This window comes from Phaseolus vulgaris, chromosome 5 (genome assembly GCF_051622355.1).
Source record: "Phaseolus vulgaris cultivar YP4 chromosome 5, ASM5162235v1, whole genome shotgun sequence".
In the NCBI taxonomy this organism is placed as follows: Eukaryota; Viridiplantae; Streptophyta; class Magnoliopsida; order Fabales; family Fabaceae; genus Phaseolus; species Phaseolus vulgaris.
In genome coordinates, this window is record NC_143502.1 from 31,199,254 (window position 1) to 31,221,752 (window position 22,499).

General features: G+C 37.0%; 1 protein-coding gene across 1 annotated transcript; it reads left to right on the forward strand.

The window, feature by feature from the left end:
* The first annotated feature begins 11,535 nt into the window (after positions 1-11,535).
* LOC137834271 (uncharacterized) lies at positions 11,536-13,229 on the forward strand. The gene is made up of 3 exons (XM_068642334.1): positions 11,536-12,116; positions 12,216-12,636; positions 12,981-13,229. Exons 1-3 carry the CDS (start codon positions 11,536-11,538, stop codon positions 13,227-13,229), a joined length of 1,251 nt encoding a protein of 416 aa, XP_068498435.1.
* Positions 13,230-22,499: the final 9,270 nt, after the last annotated feature.

Genomic DNA, 22,499 nt, shown 5'->3' on the forward strand with positions numbered 1-22,499 from the left:
ACCTTCAGCCTCTCAGCTACATTTGGGATAGCGATGAGGTCTTTCAATTCTACCACGAAGTCGTGCCTTGGCGGCACGTTCTCTCTCCCGCGTCCCTTAGCACTAGGCCTTCTTGGTTGATAGGGTTGCTGCTTCACGGGGATCTTCATCTTTGTCGTTGCCTCGTGCACCCTTAGGGTTTGAGGACGACCTGTCGCGTGCGGCCTCGTGGGAACCATGCATGTGCGCTTTTCACTAACTTCTTCCTCCGCCGCAACATGAGCCACCGCGTGGCGCTTTATCTCGGCGAAGGTCTTAAGATGGTTTCAGATTAGTGACTCACAGAAGGGTCCTGGCGCGATGCCCTTCCTGAAAGCGTGCATCATCATCTTTTCGTCTGTAAGGTTCAACCTTACCACTTTCGCTCCAAAGCGGTGGAGGAACTCCTTCAAGGACTATCCTTGATATTGTCTTACATCAAAGAAGTCATAAGAGACTGACGGGGGAGTTCGATTCGCGATGTATTGTGCCCTGAACAGCTTCGTGAGTTGCGGGAACGACGTTACATGGCCATCAGGGAGGCTGATAAACCAGTCCATCGCTGTTCCTGCCAAAGTGCTCATGAACAGCTTGCATTGCACCGCATCGGAGCCCCCAACCAGCATCATCTGTGTATGGAAAGTCGTAAGGTGGGCCTCTGGGTCTTCCATCCCAGTGAAGGTCACCTTGGGCCCTATGAGTGGGGCTGGTATCGCTGCATCCACGATCTCTTATGAGAACGGTGTTGGGAACTCTCTAGGTGGGGTCACAGGCCCCTGATCTGCATCCTCACGCTCACCTGCGCGGGTTTGCAGATCCCTGCGCAGTTCCTCATTCGAACGGTGCAGTTCTTCGCTCAAAGCTTGTGACGCTACCAAGTCAGCTTGGATGCGTTCTTGGTTCGCTCTCGACGCGACCTTCTCTTCCTGAAGGGCTCGCATAGCCTCCATAACCTGTTGCAGGGTGAGGTCCTCACCCTCGTTCGGTGCAACAGGTCCTTGCCTAGTACCTCTTATCTTCTGGATCTTCTAGGTTCTTGCTGGTGGGACAGTGTTTTGTATCGTGCCCCACGGTGGGCACCAAATGTTTCTGTCGGTTGACCCGAAACGTCTTCGCACGCCTACGTCACTCCTGCGTCCAGAATCCTTGTGTTTGCATGTGCCTTACCTGTGAATGCTTGAAAACACAAAGAAAAAGGGCGCCCTAGTGGTCGTTTGCACTTCGACGCTCAAGTCAGTACTAGGGGTAGGAAACAACGAAATTGTGTAACTGTCATTGTATGTGTTTAAACGGCGCAAAATGAATAGCGTACTTTGTCAAGTTTGTCACCTTACTATTTATAAACTGAAACTAGGGTTTCCTCTTTACCCGATATGGGCATTTCTGATGGGCAGGCCCAACATTATTGTTACCCTACTCTTAGGATAACCTAGCGCGTGGGGTCCCTGACCGGAGTGCAACCTTTGATGGGGGACCACCTGAGTGCCTCCTCGTACACCTGATCTTTGGGGTCACCCGTCTCTAGGAGTGCCCTAGCTGTTTCACATGCCATGCATGCAGCTCACCCCTGGAACACGTCCCTCACAGGTCATATCTTTCCAGTGGCTCTACACTTCGTGTTACGCCTGAACGCGTCATCCACTCTACACGCATGGGCCCTCGTGATCTAGGCTTCTCCCTTACTGATAATTGGCGTATGATCTCGGATCCACCTCTCGTGGCCCAGCTCTACTGTTTGGGTTCCCGATGTCCGATCTCTCCACACTATCTAGTGGCACGTCGGTACATCCTGATGACCGATGTCTGACCACTCTTGGCTCCTTGGCGCACGTGTTTTGCGAGGTACTGGCTCACGCCGCTCGTGAGACCCGCTTACGTGGCACCAACATTACTAGTGGTCAACAACGCTCAAGGACTGGTCTGTACAATAATCATAAATAAATCTACTATTTTAATTAAGATTAATTTATTGGGTTTTTTTTTACATTAACCGTTATTTTTGTTAGTTTATATTTTAGAGTAGACGGTATAATATTTCTCAGGATAAATAGTCTAAAGGAAGCATTTCCTACTATGAATGGGCCCAATAATGCAAAATTCCAAGTTGTTTCTTTAATCAAAACAAAAAAAAATGAAATTTGAGAAAAAATTATATAACAAAAATATTTCATAAACAAATTTGGAAGCAATAAATATCTAAATTTGCAAATATACAAAGAACAGAGTTGTGCTTAAAGTTGGAAACAAAATCCAAAAATTTTGGAAAGTTCAAAATTGTGAATAAATTTTGAAACAAAATATTTTCCCAAGATCCTTGGAGCAAAGAAATCTATAAAAAGACACAAGCTTCAATATAAAAATCAAAATTTTCATATTAAGGTTCGTAAAACAAAGAAGAATAAAGTATTTAGATTTCCTTAGTTTTCTTTATTTTCCTTCTCGTAATATTTTCATTTTGTCTGCGCATGGAAGACTAAACAGCTTTGTATTGAATTCAAATCTATCTATAATTAAACTCTTGTTTAGTTTTCTGAAAATTCTCTTGGACACATGATGCGAGAGGTAAAATATTAAATACCTCATGAGTAGCTGCATGGAGACGAGTAAGGTACTTAATAAATTAGTTGACGCATGTTTTCATTAATGAGATTCAATTATCTTTTATTGACACATGTTTGGTCAATTTAATTTTTTTAGATGATTGAATGAATGGTATATTTATCAGCTAATAAAAAATTCATTGTTGGAAAAGCTTGAGAGTCAACCTGCTTCCTTTTACTATTTTATAATCTTTAATTTATTTTTTTGCACAACAATTTTAACTCCCCTTTTACTTTATTCTTAATGATAGCTTTTATGGCTTGTCGATGGATTTTGAACACTGTTTTACTTATTTCACTATTGGATTCATGGGGAGATGACTTGGGATCGTCTGACCTTATCTATATTATAATCTCTTTGGTGTTAGATAGTCTAGCACTATGTTAAACGGTCTAAACTGAAATCATTTTAGTTTGACTACTAAAATTATAACTATCAATAGTTCTCCGTGATGGTGGACTAAAGTAATCGCGGAGTTCCCATGAACTACTAGTATCATGCACACGTCCTAGGTGCTCTATGGTCAACGTCAAAATATCCTCACGACCATAGGGAACAAATGAGTCATGTCTTTCCTACTCAACTAATGAATCCCTCAACATATGAATAATAATTAAGCATAAACACTTAGGAACAAAGGGAAATGGCAATGATAGTAAGTAAATTATATGGGTGGAGCATCGGAGGAATAGAGAGGAAAGAGAGAGGAGAGAAAAGAGGGTTTAGGGTGATGACGAGACTCTGACGTGGAGACATGTCTACATAACAGTGTCACACACACTTGCCACATCATTATTATCAGTTGTACCGAACAGGAGTGCTCGTGTGTTCGGAACCTCGGTACCAGCATATGGGTATGGTCGGCTCGGTTATTGGGCCCAAAGGGTGGGTCATGAGTTTGGCCCAATTTCATTGGTAAGCCTGGTGAAGAATAATTAAAATGGAAAAATAATAAGTTTGGTCATATATTAATATAAAGTTGATTAGTTAATTATATATGTCAATATATATTAAGTTGTTAAAATAGAATGTATGTGAATATACACAGAGCTGTTTGTTAAATAAATATATGCATAAAGCTGTTAGTTGAATATATAAATTTGTTAAATAAATAGAGAGCACCCGAGAATAAAGGTGCATAAGATTTTTTTCTGTTGTTAGCATCGTGGGTAAAGGTGCCCATGGACAAAATATTTTCTTGTTGTTAGCACCTAACCATGAAAGGTGCATGTGAGAGGGTGGTTTTCTATTATTATTTTATGGTTTCAGTAGAGATTATATTCTCGTGAGTGAAAGTTGTTAGAGGAATAGCTATAAAAGGGGCTTGAACCCCCGGTAAGGGTACGTTGTTCCTAAGACTTAGACTGAAATTGATTACTATTTTTGAATACTCTCACTGACTTGATCATCGCAGTGTGATCAACAGGTAGAGCCCCCTATGTCCCAATGGAGCCATGTTCCGAAGCAGCAAGAGGAGACAGATCAGAAGCGGAGCTCTCCAATCAAGTCAACCGAGGTCAACAGGCGAGAACATTTGGTGCCCACCGTAGGGCCTGATAAAATATGATCTCATTCACATTCGTGTTTGAGCATTCTGACATGATGAAGAACACTAGGCAGGGCCCGCATGGATCTGAAGGAAGCGATGCCCCCACCTTACAACAACTCATGGAGACCATGAGGGCTCTCCAGGAGGCCAACGAACAGTATAAACAAGAGAAAGAATGGATCTGAGAGAAAGCCAGAGCCGAGCAAGAACTTCTGTAGAATCGATTGAAGGCAGAGATCGAGGCCTCTCAGGTAGCCAACAAGGAGTTGCGCAAGTTCAATGAGGACTTACGTAGAAATCTACACCAACGTGACCGATGTTCCACCAGGGAATGAGGCCTGAACTTGCCTTTGAGAGATAGTCCCAAGCCGTTTTTTTAGGCGATTTTGGATGAGCCCATCCTAGCTCATTACATCACACCCAAGATTGCCTCTTTCACAGGGGTAGAGCTCCCTGAAAATCATCTCACGACATTCAATGTCAAATGATCGTCTCTGGTGGAACGGACGACATCCCCTATAAAATGTTCATGAGTACTTTTACAGGTACAACCTTACAATGGTTTAGTGGGCTTCCCAATGGTCATGTCACCTCTTTCGCTTAGTTCTCCAAATTGTTTAGAGAACAGTTCTCTGTCAACCAGGTCAAACCTCCTAAGTTGAATAACCTTTTAAATGTAAGGCAGAGGGAGGAAAAGTTGTTGAAGGATTATCTGAATAGATTATGAGCGCTTACGGTAAGACTCCAAATGCACGATGAAGACGTGATGGTCATCGCTTTCTAAAACGGGATCGCGGCGCATTCAGCGATTCATGATCAGAAATCTGGCACAGACATTTTCCGAGATACGAGAATGGGTTGTTGCCCAAATTGAAGTAGAGGAGGTCGTAGTTAGAAAGAACGACAACTCATGTTCAAGGTAACCTAGGCCTAAGGAGAAAAGACGAGCCCGACCCTTGTGGGTTAATGAAACCATGGTTGAGAAGAGAACGAACTCGAGGTACATGCCATACGTAGCCAAAAGAAACGAACCCAAGATGAAGGCTAGGAAGGAGTCAGTAACTCGGCCCCAATTCCGAGTATCATACAAGGAATTGTTAAGCATGCCAGGAGTAATGGATAAGTTGAAATTTCCTTAAAAGACAGATTGGAATCTGGGGTCACGGAGAGATGTCTGGTGTGATTTCCACAAGGCATTTGGGTATAATGTCGAGCGATGCATAGCTCTCAGTCACCAACTAGCTAGCTTGGTGAAGGAAGGGTTCCTGAAGGAGTATCTTGAGGCTGACCAAGAAGAGCCAAAGGGAGATGTTGCCATCAGGGACCAAGCGCATGAGACACCGGTCCATGGAGAAATGAACACCATCTCAAGAGGATTTTCAAGAGGAGGAAGCTCTACTTCCAAGCGTAAGCGGTATGCTCGAGCAGTGATGTCCTTGGAGGTGAGAAGACCTTATCATCCACCAGAACCCATTCTCTACTGCTCGAGCTCCGACCTGGAAGATGTGGTTCCTCACGAGAATGATCTGGTGGTGATATCTGTTGTCACCATGGGAAGGAAGGTGCACAAAGTCTTGATTGATCAACAGAGCTCAGGCGACGTGATGTTCTGGACAACATTCACTAGCCTATAGTTGTCCCCTGACCAGGTGAGGCCATATGATGGGTGCTTGGTCGGCTTCGTGGGAGATCAGGTAGAAGTATGAGGGTACGTTCAGCTAAGGACGACCTTCTCTGACAACTTCGTGACCAAGACGGTCACCATCAAGTACATCATTGTTAATGCATCATCTGCTTACAAATTACTTTTGGGGCGACCTTTCCTAAACAGATTGGGTGCGGTGGCCTCAACGGCCCATATGAGGATGAAGTTGCATTCTTCTAAGGGAGGAGTGATTACCATTAAGTCTGACCAAAAGACGCGCGAAAGTGCTACGAGAGTACTGAAGAATAGAAAAGGAACTTACACAATCACCGTTCAGGCAAGAGAGCCAGAATGGATTGCAGAGGCAAAAGTTGCCAATGAGAGGTGACCTTGAACTTGCTGGAGAGGTTCAGGAAAGAGAGATAGGAGGGAAGAAGTTCAAGCTCGACACCTCGTTATGCAAAGAGTTACAAGATAAGATAGTCGTGGCGATCTCAAAGCACATGAATGCTTTCGCGTGGTCATCCACAGACATGCCCGGGAGAGACCCATATTTTTTATGCCATAGGCTTACCATGGATGAAAAGGTCACGCTAGTGGTCCAGAGAAGGAGAAAGTTCAACGAGGATAAGAGCCTCGTCATTCGAGAAGAGACTCAGAAGCTTTTAAAAGTTGACCACATAAGGGAAATCCAGTACTCTGAGTGGGTGGCCAATGTTGTGTTGGTGAAGAAGGCTAACGGGAAATGGAGAATGTGCGTCAACTTCACCGACCTGTATAAGGCTTGTCCAATGGATTCTTACCCGTTATCAAAAATAGACTCTTTGGTGGACAGCGCCTCGGGTTGTCAGTTGTTGAGCTTTCTAGATGCGTTCTCGGGGTATAACCAGATTCGTATGCACCCAAGGGATACGAGCAAGACAACCTTTATGGCCGAGTTCGCCAGCTATTGCTACAAGGTCATGCCCTTTGGCCTTAAGAATGTTGGCTCCATTTACAATATAAGGTTAAAAAAAAACATTCTAAAGCCCTCCAACACCTCTGACACCTGTATTTTTTTTATTTATTTTTTTATCAGCAAAGAATGAATATAAATTAAAGGGATACAAAAGGGGTATCCCAACCCTTTTACACTTATCAGATCGCACAGAAATTCCATCCCACAAAGGGAAAAAAGCAATGCTGATAATTACAGAAAGATTAGAGGCCTTACACTATTACTTGGCTCTATCGAACAACAAACAAGGAAAACACCCAATAGTGTGAAAGACCTCCATGCACATAGTACAATCATCGTAGTTTACAACACAACAAGAAAAACAAGGGTAAGCTAGTGAAAATAAATTTTTATAATATTCACAGTTCAATCAAAAGACAAAACCAATTAATTTCTCAATTATAATCTTCTTCAAAACCCAACATAAACGATCACAGGGATCTACACATCCAAAATATTCAGCAAACATAATAACAACTAACATCTTCTGGAAGACCCGTAATAAGTAAGTCCTACCAGAGACTAACACCTGATCCAAAGAGTACTAGCGAATCCAACAGAAAGGATCATGGTATGTTCAATACAACCCAAGTCGTGCATCTCATATGTCACCACTTGATATTTTAGTCTATGTGACTTAGATCATCAGTGAAGCTCGAAGAGCTCTGTTATCACATAGGCATCAATACTAAACATCAATCCATACATTATCCAAAATCTATGAATTCAATTCCATACAATTTTCATCATACAATATCATTCAAAACACAATCCACAATATTTAAAATCTTATTTAACATAAAAAAAAATAACACTTAAATACTAAACAATCAAAATATAATATTTTTACAAGTTTAAACAATATATAAACAAACAACACAATATATAAACAAACAACATCCTTGCAAGATAAATTGAATATTGGGACCACGTCCCCTCCAATCTAGATCTTCTAGTCTAAGGTACTATTAAAAATTAAAGTTAGCTTTCCTTACCTTGATTATTTGTTTTCCAAGCAACCTCTAGAATTTTAGCCTCATAGTCTGGATAAACTTTAAAATATAAGGGTCAATGCAAGTTATCCAAACATAACAGAAATTCAGTATATAATAGAATAAGTTGAGAGAATTACTTTTCTCAACTGACTCCACTAAGATTGATGACTAAATCATAGAGAAAAATAGAGAATAAGGGATCTTTAGAGTAAAAATGAATTTACTCTATTTGAAAATCTGATCGGTTAGAAATGTACCGTGATTCCTCAGCTACACCATGGCGTGATCAAATTTTGAAATATATGAGGTATGGAAAAAAAATTGAATTGAGAAAAAAAAAAGAAAAAGAAAAAAAAAGAAAGAAGGTAAATCATGCAATATATATAGTTAAGTAAACTTGTGGAAATTTTATATTTTGTAAAGTAATACAATATAACACTTAAAGAAAACAATATTTTTGAAAAAAAAAGCTTTAGGCCAAAAAAAATTAAAAAAATGTGATATTCTATAACTTTCTCAAGTTAAAATTGAAGTATTACTGGAAAAATATTTTTTTTATTAAATTATTTAATATTGCAAAAAAAATATAAAATAACATATAGCTTCTTGATTTCCAGAAAACTATAAGTATGCATAGAGATATTTTCTACCAAGTAAACAAATTTTAATAATTTGACGAATCTTAATCTTTAGTATTTGTTATCTTCAGGTATAAAAGAAAGTTTCTTTCTATCAACCCATTCCTTAGATGTGAAGTCCTCCTTATGTTGACCTTTTATCCGTGTTAAATAAAAGAAAAATTGGTAGATCATCCAACAATCCGTATGTAAAAGAATTGAAGTGTCTGTCACTTATGGCACAAAGGCCAATAGGATTCACTTTATTTGAGTCCAGATTCTCTGCTAAATTTTTGGTGATATGTTGATTTTAAAATAAAATGATTTTGATATATTTAAAAAACATCAAATACCCATATCAGAAAATCAAAATTCATTCATCTCATAGTTGGTTAAACCTAACAATATATCACAAGAAAAAGAAAATTATTAGAGGAGGAGGAGGAAAATTTTGAAAATACTCTTGTAATTTATAAAAGCTTCATGAAGTTCGATCGTCATTCTCTTTTCACTACTCTCCTTCTCTGCACCCCTTCATTCATAATTCTCTAGGTATGTCCTGACTTTCCATTGGTTACTTCTTAACATACTGGTACTTCTCACTTCTATGAGAGAGAGGAATTAGGTTTTCCGGCGAGGGATAGGTAGAGTGAGGTTTTCCGGCGAGGGAGGGGAGCCAATGGCGGATACTTCCTTTTTCTTTACTAACTTTCCTGAACATTTTATGGAGAGAGATCTTTGGAAGGTTTTTCAAAGGTGGGGAAGGGTTCTGGATGTTTTCGTTTCAAGAAAACTTAATGCAAGGAAACAGAAGTTTGGGTTTGTAAGGTTTCAGGGAGTGAATGATGTCTATTCTCTGGAAAGAAAGTTGGATGCAATTTGGATTGGCACTTGGAAGCTGCAGGTGAACCTTCCCAAATATTAGAGGAAGGATGGACCAAGGAAGCAGAGGTTTGAAGGGTCAAGGATTGAGTGAGACTCAAAGCTGAACATAACGCAACCTAGGTATGCGGGGAAGGTGAAGGGGAAGCAGACGGAGCAGCTCACATTTGCTCAAGTAGTTTCAGGTGGTGCAGTCAAGAACGGATCAGGGGAGAACGCAAGCAGTTCACAGGGGGACGAGACAGCTTATCAGTTCACAGTGGAAATGAATCAGGACACTTGGCTAGAAGGAAGCTACGTTGGTAGTTTTAAGGAGTTTCCATGCTTGCAATCGATTAAGGAAAGCTTTGTGATGGGAGGTTTCAGTTTAGTAAAGATGAGATATCTTGGAGGAAGATTTGCTCTGCTCTCATGTGAAGAAGAAGGTAGTCTGCGAAAGATCATAGCAAACAACAGAGCTTGGTTTGATGAAATCTTCACGTCAGTTACCTCGTGGGATGGTTCTTTTGAATTAAAGGAACGTTGTGCATGGGTTCGTTGCAGAGGAATTCCGTTACAATTATGGTGCAATCAGAGTTTCTCCAAAGTAGGGGCCGTGGTGGGAGAGGTGGTGGAGATTGATGAAGCAACCGAGAAGAGAGAAATACTGGAGTTTGCTCGTGTTAGGGTGAAAACATTGGTAAGCAGTACTATTAATATGGAGAAGGTTTTTGTTATCAATGGCGTCCAGTGCAAGGTGACCTTCGAAGAAGAGGTGAGCTTCCCTGAGATGTGGATTGGCAAATGGAACGACGGTGGATCAGAGGTAGACACTGAAGCAAGCTCAGATGAAGGAAGCTTAGGGGCTAGCTTGTGCGATTCAGTGGGGTCGGATTTTGGTGAGGCCGGAGAAGGTGAGGGGGGCGCCGTCGGAGGAGGAAGATTGGGGCATGAAGAGACGGTTCAGGGTAAGTTAGATTCAGATTTTCTTGGTAAGGAGCGTGAGCTGCATGGGGTAGTTGCTCAAGCACTTTTAAGTGAGGTATTGAATGCACACGGTTCTCTTTGCTCTTCTAAGAAAGAGAAAGTGGCATCATTGATTGGGCACGGTTCTTCTAGCTCTTATATGAAAGAGAATGTGGAATCAACTTTCAATGCTGTAGCGGCTACCAATGAGACCAAGGCAGAAGACGAAAAGGCAAGGAGAGTTGTTGGAGAAGGCGTGGATAAGTGCAGCAAGAGCCATTTAATAGGGTGTGTATCTGAAAGGTTAGGAGCGTCTTTATGCGTAGAAGACGTGCAAGGAGAGTTGCATGTTGATCGTGGGTCCCACTCTAAGGCACAAGAATGCGCACCTCTTATTGGACGTTTGGAAAGAGGAGCAGTGAGTGGGAAAGAAGTGGTTTGCGCATTTAATGATCAAGCTACATTTCCGAAAACTTTGGAGTCTGGAAGGGATTTAAAGAGTAAGTGCGTCCAGGATGCTGGTTTTGAGAATGTGGTAGGTGAGTTCGATTCGGAACAGTTGCGTTTTGTGAGTAGGATAGAAGATTCTTTAGGGACAAGACCTTTATTGGAAGAAGTGGAACAGTCTGGGGCCAGGGTGGAGGGAGAAGGAGCTGTCAGGTGGTCGAGATTAGAAGATCATCCAAAGTTGTTAACTTCCCACAGCTTTACTGGAAACGGGCATGCAGATTTCGATAAGTTAGAAAAAGAGGAGGAAGTGAAAAGGCCTGAAAGTCCAACTACGAAGGAGAGTGGGAGAAACGTTTCTCTGGGAGGGTTGTCAGCGGTGTTGGGGACGGGTGCGAAAGATGTTGTGGAAGGCGGGGGTAATATTGTCTCTTCGAAGGGTAGGTTGCCGAGTTTGGTTGGGGAAGTCGGAGGTGAACATCCCATAGTGGATCAAGTGTTTTTGGTTCACCAAACTGGTAGTTCGTCGAATTCTTTAATCCCTTCTGACAGCGCAATTGAGAACTGTAACAGGATATTTTGGGTGAAGACTGACAAGAATGTTGCTGCAAGTGTCTGGGGAGTAGGGAAAGAAACAGGTTTTTCATTTCCTGGTCGAGAAGAAGTAGTCTTAAACGGTCTTTATTTGTTATCTAATCAAGGTGGTGTGACTACGAGAAAAATGTGGAAAGAAAGGAGCAAGTTTGTCAATGAAGATTCTTAGTCTGAATATTAGAGGGGTAGGCGGGGTAAATAAAAGGAATTATGTCAGGGATTTGATCAGCAGGGAGCAGGTGGACATGGTGTGTTTACAGGAGACTAAGTGTTCGGATTTCAGTAGAGAAAAGGTGTGTCTGCTTTGGGGAACCAACGAAGTGGATTGGGTGGAAAACAAAGCTGTTAACAGCGCAGGCGGAGTAATCACGATGTGGAGCAATAGGGCGTTTCAGTTGTCCAGTTTTGTAAATGGTAGGAATTTTTCTGTGTTAGAAGGGGTGTGGAAGAGGGGCATTGGAACTCACGTTACTATTGTGAATATTTACTGTTCAGGCTCTTTGCGGGAGAAGAAAGAGATGTGGAACGAGATCAGCGGTTTCAGACAGGGTCAATTATCAAAGGCTTGGTGTATCATTGGAGACTTTAACTCTGTAAGAAGACAGGAGGAAAGGAAGAGTGTGGTTGCGATTACTGATTATTCTAGAGAAATAAAGGCTTTCAATGATTTCATTGAAAGTTCAGAGTTGGCAGATATTCCGTTGGTGGGCAGGAAGTTTACTTGGTTCAAGCCCAATGGTTTGGTTAAAAGCAGAATTGACAGGGTGTTGGTATCTAAGGAGTGGTTGGAGTACTGGCCAAACAGCCAACAATACGTCTTAAACAGGTCAATATCGAACCATTGTGCAATTATTTTGAAAGAAGTTTCTGTCGACTAGGGCCCGAAACCTTTTAGATGTTTGGATGTGTGGTTGAAAGATAGCAGGTTCAAGGATTTCGTGTGCTCGTGTTGGTCTTCTTACAAGGTGACAGGAGGGGGAATTTTTGTGTTTAAAGAAAAGCTTAAAAAGTTAAAAGCTGACTTAAAGGTGTGGAATAGGGAAGTCTTCGGAGACGTGAATCAGGCTAGTAAGGAATTCCAAAAAAGGTTAGAGGAACTGGACACTCGTGATGAGGAAGATGGGTTAGTAGAGTCAGAAAGGGATGAAAGAAAGTCTCTCTTTGCTAAACTTACCGAGGCTAAAGCTAAACAAGAGGCGATTCTTTTTCAGAAAGCAAGACAGAGTTGGATAAAGCAGGGGGATCTTAATACAAAGTTCTTTCATTCTGCGGTAAAATGGAGGAGGGCAAGGAATCAGTTACACGGAGTCTTTGATAATAACAAATGGTGCGATAGTAAGGAGGAGGTAAAAAATAAGGTGTGTGAGTTCTTTGAAGAAAGGTTCGCCAGGAACGATTTGTGTTAGGTCAGACTTGACAAGGTTAGATTCAATTCTATCTCGGAAGCTGACAACGTTTCGTTAGTCAGTGGTTTTTCTGAAGAAGAAGTCAGGGCAGTGATCTGGGGGTGTGATAGTTCAAAAAGTCCTGGCCCTGACGGTTCAACTTTGGCTTTATAAAATCCTGCTGGGAAATTTTAAAGAAGGATGTGATGTCAGCAGTAAAAGACTTTGCTGGGTTTTGTTGTTGGCCAAGAGGTTCAAATGCGTCATTTCTCTGTTTGATACCAAAAGTTGAAAACCCTCAACAGCTGGGGGAGTTTAGACCTATTTCTCTAGTAGGTTGCTTGTACAAAATCATCTCTAAGGTACTCTCCTTGCGTCTGAAAAAGGTGATTGGAAAAATTATTGATATAAGACAGTCAGCGTTTATTGAAGGGAGAGGTCTATTGGATAGCGTGCTCATTGCAAATGAGGTGTTAGAGGAGTACAAGAGGAAGAGAAAGCGCTGTATCTTTTTTAAAGTCGACTATGAGAAGGCTTATGATTCGGTGAAATGAGACTTTATTTACTATATGCTAAGGAGGTTGGGTTTCTGCGACCGGTGGATTCGGTGGATAAAGGGATGCTTGGAGTCAGCTTCGGTGTCTGTCTTGGTGAACGGAAGTCCAACTAGGGAGTTCTTTCCCAGAAAGGGTCTTCGACAGGGCGACCCGCTTGCTCCTTTTCTCTTTCTCATTGTAGCGGAAGGGTTAGCTGGGGTGACAAGGGTGGCAGAAGAAAAGAAGTTGATTGACAGTTTGGAGGTTGGAAAGGATAAAGTAAAGGTAAATATGTTACAATATGCGGATGACACCTTGTTCTTCTGTGAAGCGAATACCAAAAGCGTTTTCAACTTAAAGGCGATCCTACAATGTTTTGAGCTCGGTTCGGGGTTAAGGGTTAATTTTGCGAAAACCAGGATCGGAGGGATGGGGATGGACCAGGTCACACTTCAGCGTTTCGCAGCGATTCTTAATTGCGATACGATGGTATCTCCTTTCATTTACCTGGGAATGCCAGTTGGAGGGAGTCATAAACGCAACGCGTTTTGGAACGGGGTGCTAGAGAAAGTGCAGGCGAGATTAAGCAGGTGGAAGGGAAGAAGTTAGTCGATGGATGGGAGGATTTGTCTGATAAGGTCAGTGCTTTCTTCCATCCCATTATTCTTTATGTCACTATTCAAATTGCCTGCTGGGGTGGCACGGAAGTTGATCAGGCTACAAAGGGATTTTCTTTGGGGTTGGGGTGCAGACGGAAGGAAGATTGCTTGGGTTTCATGGAACTTGGCGTGTAAGCCTCGTGAGTTTGGGGGTCTAGGAATCATAGACCCAAAGCTGTTTAACTTGGCTTTGCTGGGGAAGTGGATCTAGAGGTTGGGTTCGGTTGAGGTCGGTCTTTGGAAGGAAGTTCTTTTGTCTAAGTATGGTGGGTGGAGATCTCTGGGAGTGGAGGGTAAAGATAGGAGTTGCTCTCTTTGGTGGAAAGTTTTGAAGGAAGTGTGGTCGACGGAGGGGTGGGGGAGAAGTTTCGAAGACAGTTTTGAGTGGAAAGTAGGTGATGGGAAGGATATTTATTTCTGAAAGGATAGTTGGTTGAAGGGCGAGGCGTTGAAAAATGTATACCCAAGATTGTTCTCTATTAGCTCTAACAATGACGCAAAATTGTTGGAGTGTGGGTATTGGTCTAATGGAAGATGGATTTGGAAACTAGCTTGGAGAAGGTCTTTCTTTGAGTGGGAGAATCCGATGGCGGAGCAGTTGGGTCAGCTCCTGGTTGGGGTTGGGGTGGCCCCAGGAGAGGCTGATAGTTGGGTTTGGAAGGTTGGGGATCTACAACCTTTTACAGTAAGTTCAGCTTACAAACTTATCAGGAAGGACAATGAGGCGGATTCTTTGTCGGTTTTTAGTAAGATATGGAGGAGTAAGGCTGTGCCTTCTGCAGCTCTTTTGGCTTGGAGGGTGTTGGAAAACAAGCTTGCTACTAGGGTTAATCTTAGTAGAAGAGGGGTGCAGTTAGAAAGCTTGAGGTGCGTTCTGTGCGGGAAGGAGGAAGAGTCGTGTAGTCATTTGTTCTTTGGTTGTACTATCGCTTGGCGTGTTTGGTGTTTATGCTACAGGTGGCTTGGGGTTCTGTTTGTGGCTCATAATGAGCCAAGGTTTAACTTCGATCAGTTCAGGTTGAATCTTCCTTCTAAGACAGGTTCTTTTGTTTGGAACACAATTTGGATAGGGGTGGTTAGTGAAATTTGGAGTCATAGGAACACAATAATTTTCAAAAGAGGAGTGGCTGATGCGTCTGAAGTTTTTGCGCTGGTACAAGTAAAGGTTTGGTCCTGGGTCTCTACAAATTCCAGGTTAGTTTCTTTCTCCTTCTCTGATTGGTGTTTAGAACCATTGGAGTGCTTGAGGTTAGTTTCTTGAAGTTTTTTCTCTTTCTAGGTTAAGTAAGGGCAAGGCGTTGGTTTGTTTGTTTTGACGGTCTGCTGTTGTATTTGGTGGTGAGCAATTTGTATAAGGGTTGAACCACCCCTGAAGTGGTTCAAATTTATTTATTTGTTATTGCCGATCAAAAAAAAAAACTCTTGTAATTTATAACAATTCTAATTTCTCATATTGTAATTTATAATAATTCTAATTTCTCAAATAGAACAACAAATACAAAAAAAAATACACAAGTTGCCTCAGTAATTATATAGTGGGTTTTGGATTAAATATCTTGGGTATGTTAAGTGATATAACGAACTTTATTACAAAGTTCGAATCATGAAAAGAGTGTCATAGACAAAGATTGATGGACTACTTGGTGCATACTGAACGTTCTCGTGACATTATTTGCATAGGACCTGAATCATTCATTCAATTATGTCAACAAAACAGACAAATTGGACTTGTTATAGATGTCTATCAATCAACCATGGAAGAACAATTTGCAAAACTTCTCCACATCATTAGACATAACGTGAAGAATAAAAGTGTTTAATTATTCATCCATCGATACAGAAAAAACTGTTTCCCGCCACTTTCATAACGTCTTGAATGTGATTCTTAGGTTGGAAGAAGATTTCTTAAATCAATCTGGTGTGAAAGCACAGATCTTAAGCAACAATCGATTTTATCTTTACTTTAAGGTTCGTTTATGACAAAATTAATTTTAATTTGTAATAATGTTTGTTGTATTTGAGTTATTGAAAAAAATTGTATTTTGGTTTGTATTAGGATTTAGGGGCCATAGATGACACTCATGTATGTGTCAGGGTCCCACGTGCTAAGGCACCTCGTTATTTTGGTAGAAAAAATCGGTCACCTCAAAATGTATTTGTAACTTGTGATTTTGACATAAAATTCACATATGTCTTGGACGGATGGGAAGGAACTGTCTCAGATTCAATGATATTTGATGTGAGTTGATTTTAGGATTGTTCATTTGTATGGTGACACTTTACTTAAAATTGGATTTTAAAACAATTATAGGTGAAAGCCTAAGGAAAATTTACACTGGAATTAACTTAACCAAATGGTTAAGTAGATGTGAAGGTTCATTTCCATAAGACAAAGAGAAAAACACAATTAAAGGTGATTATGATGACAAGTATGGGCGGAATTGAACAAGCAATACAAGAACCAAAGATGAACCGAAATGTCAAAACAAAGGAACAAAATCTAAGAACAAGGATAGGAAAACCGAATTGAAACAAACATAGTAGGAATGGAATAATGGAAGAGTTGATGAAAGAAGAACTTAGGAATGTGAAGCTATGATGAAACACGCCACTTGATGGGATGGAATCACCAAGATGAGTGCATGGAGGCCGCCACTTGAGGGCTCATTTCTCACCATTTAAGACCAATTTAGGAGGAGGTTCACTCATTCACAACACACAAAAATTGTGCAGAATTTCTTTACTATATTTTCAACTTATGGATACATGAGGTAGGCCTCCCTATTTATAGATTTAGGAGCCTTGGAGAGCAAGCTTAAAAGGTAGAAAGGGGAGAGCATAAAGTGGGGCGGCTAGGATGTTGACTATAGTCAATGTCGCACCCTTCACCTATTCTAGAAGGTAGGGTTTCCTTCCTACTCTAATGGACAAAATAAATATATTATCATAAATACATGCTCTGCATGTGCATGCTCTGCATGTGCATGCTCTGCATGTGCATGCTCTGCATGTGCATGCTCTGCATGTGCATGCTCATTGTTGTATTGTAAACTTAACAAAATGGGTACTGCAGATAGTCACACTTATACCCAACTGATTGAAGATTTTTTCGTCAAAATTGGACCAAGTTACGATAATGCTCATAAAAGATTATGATACTTATATTTTATTAGTACAACATACATCTCATTATTTAATTTGATATAATAGGTTAAAATATACTTTAAAAATAGTATTATCACATTGTTTAACTATGTTATATACAATTTAAAATCATATTTATTGTAATTAATTTTTATGATATATTTTACTATTACAACATACATTTCAAACATATTATCACACTGTTTTATTTGAATGCACTCTTATATACAATTTAAAATCATATTTCTTGTAATTAATTTTTATAATTGATAGTTTTACTTAATACTATATTAAATAGATTGTTTAAAGATTATGGCTGACTTAGAAATTATTTAATTATATAAAAATTATTATTCCATAAAATTATTCATTTAATAAATATAATTAATAAAACATATAAATTATAACTTTCTCTAGAAGTTTACTAAAATCATATTTATTATTATTAATATTTATAATTAATAATTTGAATAAACATATAATATGTATTAAATATTGTGATTGACAAAGAATTATTTAATGATATAAGTTATTATACCAATAAAAAAACATACATTTGATAAATATAATTAATGTAAGATGAATTATAATATTTTTACCATATTTCCAATACAGAATATTTAGATGAGTTTCTTTAACTATTCTTTCCAGCGATCCTTTTCATGGTTCTCACAAATTACATTATTCTTAAGAAACTCATACCTAATTTTATGTAATAAAAAAATTAAAAGATTTCATATTTTATAATTTTTATTTTTCACTTAATTAGGTTTTAAATAAATTTTATACAATAAATTTATTTAAGTTGAAGAAATTGAATAGGTAACATCCCAAAAAATAACAACTAACTATTACCATACAAGTTTTACTGATTTCTATACAAACTTTTAAGTATTTCTAAACATTCTTATTACAAGATTATTACTTATAGAAATATACAAACATTTACAATATAAGATTCAAAAAAAATTCTAGAACCTTTCAGAACCTCCGACACCTGTATGATCATCTGCTTGTATATACCGTCATTGTAGTTTACACCATAGCCAGAAAAGCAAGGGTAGGCTAGTGAAAATAAATTTTTATAATATACATAGTTCAATCAAAAGAGAAAATCAATTAATTTTTCAATTATTCAATCTTCTTCAAAACCCAACATAAAACTATGACATGGATCTACACATCCAGGATATTCAGCAAACCTAATAACAACTAACTTCTTCCGGAAGACCCGTATTAAGTAAGTCCTAGCTCAGAGATCTCTGTTATCACATAGACATCAATACTTAATACACAAACAAAGATCAGTCCATACATTATCCCAAACATGTGAATTTAATTTCATACCATTTTCATCTTATAGTATCATTCAAAAACACTATCCACAACATTCAAAAGTCTATTTAACATAAAATAAAACAACACTTAAATAATAAACCATCAAAATCTAATATTTCTACAAGTTTAAATAATATATAAAGAAACAATACAATATATAAACACACAACTTTCCAAGAGAAATTGAATATTGGGATCACATCCTCTCCATATCCAGATCTTCTAGCCTAGGGTGCTACTAAAAAAATTAAAGTTAGCTTCTCATACCTGAAATTCCTTATTCTGGTGAAAAATCCATCTCAAACAGAAAAACCACTCTAAAATTTATGAACCTATAGCAAGTTATCCAAATATTACTCAATTTTAGTATGAGCTTAATCAATTAGAGAGAAACATTTTTCTCAACTGAAAATCTGATAAGGTATAAATGTATCATGATTCCTTATCTAGAATATAAATGACATGACCAAATTTTGAAATAAATGAGGTATGGAAAAGAAATTGAAGAGAGAAGAGGAATAAGGAAGAGAGAAAGAAGAAAAAAAAAAAAAAAGTCACTGTAGTGGTGGGGTTTCCTAGGATTACAGAATATGCCTCATATAAACTTTTTCAAGATTTATTTTATTGAAATAAAAAGAAACTAAAACTCATTAATAAATTAGTGTATAATGTAACGTTAAAACTGTGATATATGTTTATTAGTCAATAAAATTAAAAAGTTTTTTTATATAAGATTTGATTTATTTTATAAATTTATAGTATATATTTAATATTTTAAGAAATTAGCTCTGTTTTTATTTTATTTTATTTTATTTGTTTATATTAATATATTTTTGTGTATAATTATTATATTTATGAGCTTAATTTATTTCATTATAATTTTTTATGAATTTTTATTTTATTTTAATTACTAATGATTGTTATTTTTTTTTTTTTGAAATAGTATTTTTTATTTTTCATTACTTTAAGATTTTTAATATTAAAAAAGAATATTTGATTTATTTATTTATATAACATCTTCTTTATTTTAAATTTTATGGTATATATGAATATTAAAATTTTATTTATTTATTTATGTTTTTATTTAATTTGTTGTTGTATTTATATTAATATATTTTTCTATATAATTCTTGTGTTATGAGTTATAATTTAGTTAATTATAATATTTGATTAAATTTTTATTTTATTTTAATTATTGATGATCGTTACATTTTATAGTAATATTTTTTATTTTCCATTAATACAGGTTTTTTAATATTAAAAAAATATTTTTTATTTATATTAGATTTTATTTATTTTACAATTTTATAATATATTTTAATATTTTAACAAAATATTTTATGTTCTGTTTTTATTTAATTTGTTGTTGTGTTTATACTAATATATTTGTCAATATAATTATAATGTTTATGATTTATAATATAGTTTATTATTAAATATTAATGTTTTATTGCTAGTTAGTATCTTTAATATTTTTTTAATACATTTCAAACGCTTTTTATGTTACTAATTTATATATGATAATATTTTTTTAAATAAAATTATTTTACAAAAATATTTAAATATTAAATTAATTTAAAATATATTAACCTTTTCATAATAATAATCAGAATTATCATTATTATTAATATTGTTATCTATATAATATATATACTTAATATATATTACATAATATAATACACAAAAAATAATCTTAAATAATATTAAATTTATCTAAATATAAATAGTAATTATTACATAAATTAAACTAACACAAATTTTTTATAATATTATTAATAGACAAATAATTAATAAAAATTATAATAAAATAAATTTGAATATAATAATATATATAGTTATTTATAATAAAAAAATTATATACTAATAATTATTACTATTATAAATATAATAATCCTATTTAAATTTAATATAAATTTATTTTCTAATTATAATTTTTAAATTTACGAATATGTGAAAGTTATTTATTTTTTTAAAAAAAATAATTCAATTTTATTATTAAACTTTTGTAATAGGTAAGGGTAAATTTGTAATCTTATATATTACACTTTTAAAAGAAAAACAAAATTTTCTCACAACCATCATATCACTCACAAACTTCAATCAACTTTCCTCACACATTCATTCTAACATACTTCAATCTAAACATACTAACTTTCTTCACATTTTTCTCTTAAATCCTCACACATTCACCTTCTCAAATCCTCACAGTTACACTCCTCAATCCAAAGACAACCTAAAAGTCAAAACTCACCTTTTCTCATTGCTCTCTTTACATTTGTCCTCCTCACTAACCTGCAACACCCTTTATATTGTTATGTTGCTCTGTGTTAACTTGTTCGGAATCACGAAAAAATAATTTTAACCTTAAAAATGTTTCTTGAATTATAGAATTTAAAATGTATTTATAAATTTAGATATATCTTCCAAATTTTACGATCCAAAATTAGTTTTCAAATCTATAAATACTTTTCAAATTTTATAATTTCAAATTGTTTTAGCCAAGAAGGATTGTTAGAAAAGATGACTTTAAACTAGAGGGGGGTGAATTGTTTAAAGGGGTTTTCGCAAACTTTTCAAAGCTAGAATGAACTTATTTCAGAAACCAATTGATTCAGCAATTCAGTTAGCCAAAACAGCAAGCAAAACTGTAAAACCAGGAAAAACAATCGGTTGTTTCTTCGAAACAATCGGTTGTTTATACCAGCAAACAACAAACAAACTGAATTTAAAGAGATAGAGATAGAGAGATTGTACACAGTTGTTTATACTGGTTCACTCCAAACTAGAGCTACATCCAGTCTTCTCAGAAACCCTGAGGATATCCACTAAGCAATCACCACTTGATCACTTACACCACAACCAAGAGAATGACCTTGAAAACCTCAAGACACACACTCTCCTTGGCCAACACTAAGATTGTTGATCTTGAACACCTCAAGAACACACAGCCAATTTCAGCAACACACACAAACGAATTGTTCAGCAGTTTACAAAGATTACACTTGTTACAGATGAATATCTGAAATCAATACAAGTAGAATCTTATTCAGCACCTTGATCAATCTCTCAACTCTTTAGCAATCTCAGAACTCTTTGAAAAACTCTTTGATCTAAACTATGTTTTAAGATTCTTAAAACATTAAAACAGTTTTTCAGAATATATCTAAGAATATAGTTTGTTATCAAATCTTAACAAACTCTTAATTGCATTTAAAATTGATTGGTCAAAGCATTTAATGACTGGACCGTATTCAATTAAAGCATTTAAAGCTCAGTCAAAGAAAACAGTTTTACTGTTATGGTTTTAAAACAAACAATCGATTGTTTCCTCGAATCAATCGGTTGTTTTGTTACTTAACAAAATACACCATTCAAAAACAGTTTTCAAACTTTCTCAAAACATCTAAGTGTAAACAATCGGTTGTTTCGACAAAACAATCGATTGTTTCAACTTAGTTTGAAAAACATTTTGCTTTGATAAAATTGAGATGCTAATTGCTTTGAGATTTAATCTAAGGGTTGATTACAACAAAGAACTACCCCAGAACAAGGCTTAAACCAGAACAGCAGCATCAAGCAAAGCAGAGGCTTCATCATCCTTCAAAAGATTTGGATTCTTCAAAACATTGAACACCACTTGGTTCAACAAGGATGACTCCCAACTAAAGCATTTAATTCAGCCAGAAGCATTGATTTCTAGTCTAGTTGTTGTTCTCTTTTGATTGGACCTCTATCTTCTTCTTATATGAGTAATGTTCTTCCTCCTTCTCCTTGTATTCGGTCTCGTTTCTAGTTATGTTCCCAAATTGATTACAATCTTGCATATCCATCCAATTGCCCCTAATCAAGAAGTAAAGAGGATTTTTTTTATTATTTTCAAACCCTAAACCTTAAAGTCTAAGCATAATCCAATGAGGTTGATAAGGTTAAAAAGTAATTGGTTATGAAGCGCATCCTGGAGATTGGTCTTGAAACTAACTCATATGTTTACACTCGGACTATGACCTCACAGTCCATTAGCCCAGGCATAAGCCAATGAGCCTAATTAAAAGCCAATAATATTACATGTTTTTTTTTCTTCTTTTCAATTGGACCAGGTGAGAGTTCGACACTACGTCAAGTTAAGACTCGTACATGTTTTTTTTTC

What these genes read in the sequence shown, in the direction of transcription:
- LOC137834271 (XM_068642334.1), top strand. Translation starts at nt 11,536, where the DNA reads ATGGTGTGTTTACAGGAGACTAAGTGTTCGGATTTCAGTAGAGAAAAG. An exon ending in CAACAATACGTCTTAAACAG is followed by an intron (nt 12,117 to 12,215) that starts GTCAATATCGAA and finishes GAAAGATAGCAG; the next exon opens with GTTCAAGGATTTCGTGTGCT. An exon ending in GGTGCGATAGTAAGGAGGAG is followed by an intron (nt 12,637 to 12,980) that starts GTAAAAAATAAG and finishes AACCCTCAACAG; the next exon opens with CTGGGGGAGTTTAGACCTAT.